Source organism: Parus major, chromosome 21 (assembly GCF_001522545.3).
Source record: "Parus major isolate Abel chromosome 21, Parus_major1.1, whole genome shotgun sequence".
NCBI lineage: Eukaryota > Metazoa > Chordata > Aves > Passeriformes > Paridae > Parus > Parus major.
The window spans coordinates 779,786-782,180 of record NC_031789.1 but is presented as its reverse complement, the minus strand read 5'-3'; the positions used below and the strand labels follow the sequence as shown (position 1 = coordinate 782,180).

The 2,395-nt window shown below is 61.0% G+C and overlaps 1 protein-coding gene across 1 annotated transcript in view; it reads right to left on the bottom strand.

Annotated features, from left to right (window-relative positions):
- LOC107213509 (protein-arginine deiminase type-1-like) overlaps positions 1–2,395 on the bottom strand; it is a 13,713-nt gene that overhangs the window by 5,734 nt on the left and 5,584 nt on the right. The window contains exons 3-5 of the mRNA XM_019008732.1: positions 2,199–2,391; positions 2,012–2,123; positions 1,825–1,932 (exon numbers count right to left, since the gene is read on the bottom strand). Coding sequence (XP_018864277.1) covers positions 1,825–1,932; positions 2,012–2,123; positions 2,199–2,391 — 413 coding nt within the window. The remainder of the gene's footprint in view (positions 1–1,824; positions 1,933–2,011; positions 2,124–2,198; positions 2,392–2,395) is intronic.

Sequence of the window (2,395 nt, the reverse complement as noted above, 5' to 3'; positions counted from 1 at the left end):
CGCTCCCACTTTGTCCCTAAATCCACCCCAAAACCCGCAGATTTCGCCCCGCCCGGATCAAACCCCGCGTGGATCAACCCAATCCCGCCGTGGGATGCCGGGGGAGCAGTGCAAGGATTTGGGGTTGATCCCAGTGATCCAGGGGGGGTCTGTTCCCCAAAATCCCCCAAAATCCCCCAAATCCCCCAAATCCCCAAATCCGGGCGCTCACCGCCGCCGTAGAAAACCCGGATTTTGTCGGCGTCGCCAAAGTCGACGTGGAGCAGCAGGCGGTGGCCGGCGAAGATGGCGCGGGGCCCGCGTGTCCGCAGCACCAGCTGCGACATGTCCCGCAGGTCTGGGGAGATGGGAACCACTCAGGGAAAAGCGGGAAAAACCCGGGGAAAAGCGGGAAAACTGCGGGGAAAGTGGGAAAATCGGGGGGTCCGGGCTGTGGGGGAAAAAAGGGAAAGCTCAGGGGAAAGCGGGAGAGAATTGAGGGGAAAGTGGGGAAACTGAGGGAAAAGGGGGAAAACTCGGGGGAAAGGGAGGGAAAATTGGGGATTCTGGGCTGTGGTGGAAAGGGAGAATTGAGGGAAAAGTGGGAAAATGGCGGGAAAGATGGGAAAATGGCGGGAAAGTGGGAAAATGGCGGGAAAGGTGGGAAAATGGCGGGAAGGTGGGAAAATGGAGGGAAAAGTGGGAGTCTGGGGCTCGGGGACGTGCGGGACCGTTGTAGGAGCGCACGGCGCTGTCCTCGTTGTCCAGGCCCTCGGCGCCGGCGTCGTCACGGTCGCAGTTCACCAGCAGCACGGCCCCGTGGCCCTCGGGCCCCCATGTCCAGCTGGCCTGGAGGACACGGAGAGGCTTGGGGTCACCGGGAATTCCCAATCCCATTGGGGTCTGGGGGTCAGCTGGGAATTCCCAATCCCATTGGGGTCTGGGGGTAAACCAGGAATCTCAATCCCATCAGGATCTGAGGTTCAGCCAGGAATTCCCAATCCTATCAGGGTCAGGGAACTCAGCCAGGAATTCCCAATCCCATTGGGATCTGGGGGTCACCGGGAATCCCCAATCCCATCAGGATCTGGGGGTCAGCTGAGAATTCCCAGCCCCACTGAGATCTGGGGGTCATCCAGGAATTCCCAATCCCATCGGGGTCAGGGAACTCAGCCAGGAATTCCCAATCCCATTGGGATCTGGGGGTCACCGGGAATCCCCAATCCCATTGGGATCTGGGGGTCAGCCAGGAATTCCCAATCCCGGCTGCTCCCGGCCCCTCGGGATACCTTGTCCAGCAGTGTCCGGCTGACGGCCCCACTGCGGTTGACGTCAGCGTCCAGCGACACCTCTGCGGGAACAGGGATGAGATGGGAAAAGGGGGGAAATCCCGGGAAAGGCGCTTTGGGAACGGGGCTTTGGGGCCGTTCCCCCTTACCCACGCAGGTGAGGTAGAGCACGGCCCGGCCCACGGGAACCCCGCCGGCCTCGCGGAAATAGGAAATCCTGACCTGCAACGAGGCACCGAGCCAGCCGGGCAGGATCCCGGGATCCAACGGGGATCCCAACACCCAGCAGGAATCCCGGGATCCAGCAGGAATCTCAACACCCCACAGGAATCCCAACACCCAACAGGAATCCCTGGATCCAACGGAAATCCCAACACCCAGCAGGAATCCCAGGATCCAGCNCCCAGTTTTTAAAGGGGTTCATCCCAGATTTTAAAGGGGTTTATCCCAGTTTTTAAAGGGGTTTATCCCAGTTTTTAAAGGGGTTTATCCCAGTTATTAAAGGGATTTATCCCAGTTTTCAGGGGGTTGCCAAGCTGAGGAAGGGGCTGGATACCAGGATGCTCCTGATGGGAAAGTCCTTCAGGCCGAGATCCCTGGGCGAGTCGAAGACCACAGGGAAGGTCTTGTGGGGGGCTTGGACGTAGCCGAACTCCATCTCATCCTGGAGAAGGCACAGAGAATTTTGGGAATGCCCCCGGCGCTGCCGCGGTGCAGAGGGGCCGGGAACGCCGCGCTCCCACCTGGATCCAGCGGTCCTGGCGGTTCTGCTGTGCCGGGCACACGGTCAGCGGGCACTGCGCCCTCTCGGCCAGCGCGCCCACGGCCGCCACGAACCCCTCGTTGTTGTCCACGCTGGGGGAAAAACGGGAAAATCGGGATTTGGGAGCGGATCCGGCGGCGGGCGGGGTGGGAGCAGCCGGCACCCACCTGCAGACAAAGACCTCCAGCGGTGCTGCCGTGTTGGGGGTCATGATCCAGGGAGCCACGCGGAAAACCACGGAGTCCGTGAAGATCGGCCACTCCAGGAGGCCCTGGGATGGTGGGGATGGAGTTTGGGATCTGTTCCTGATGTCCCAGACCCTCCTGGGATGGTGGGGATGGAGTTTGGGATCTGTCCCCGCTGT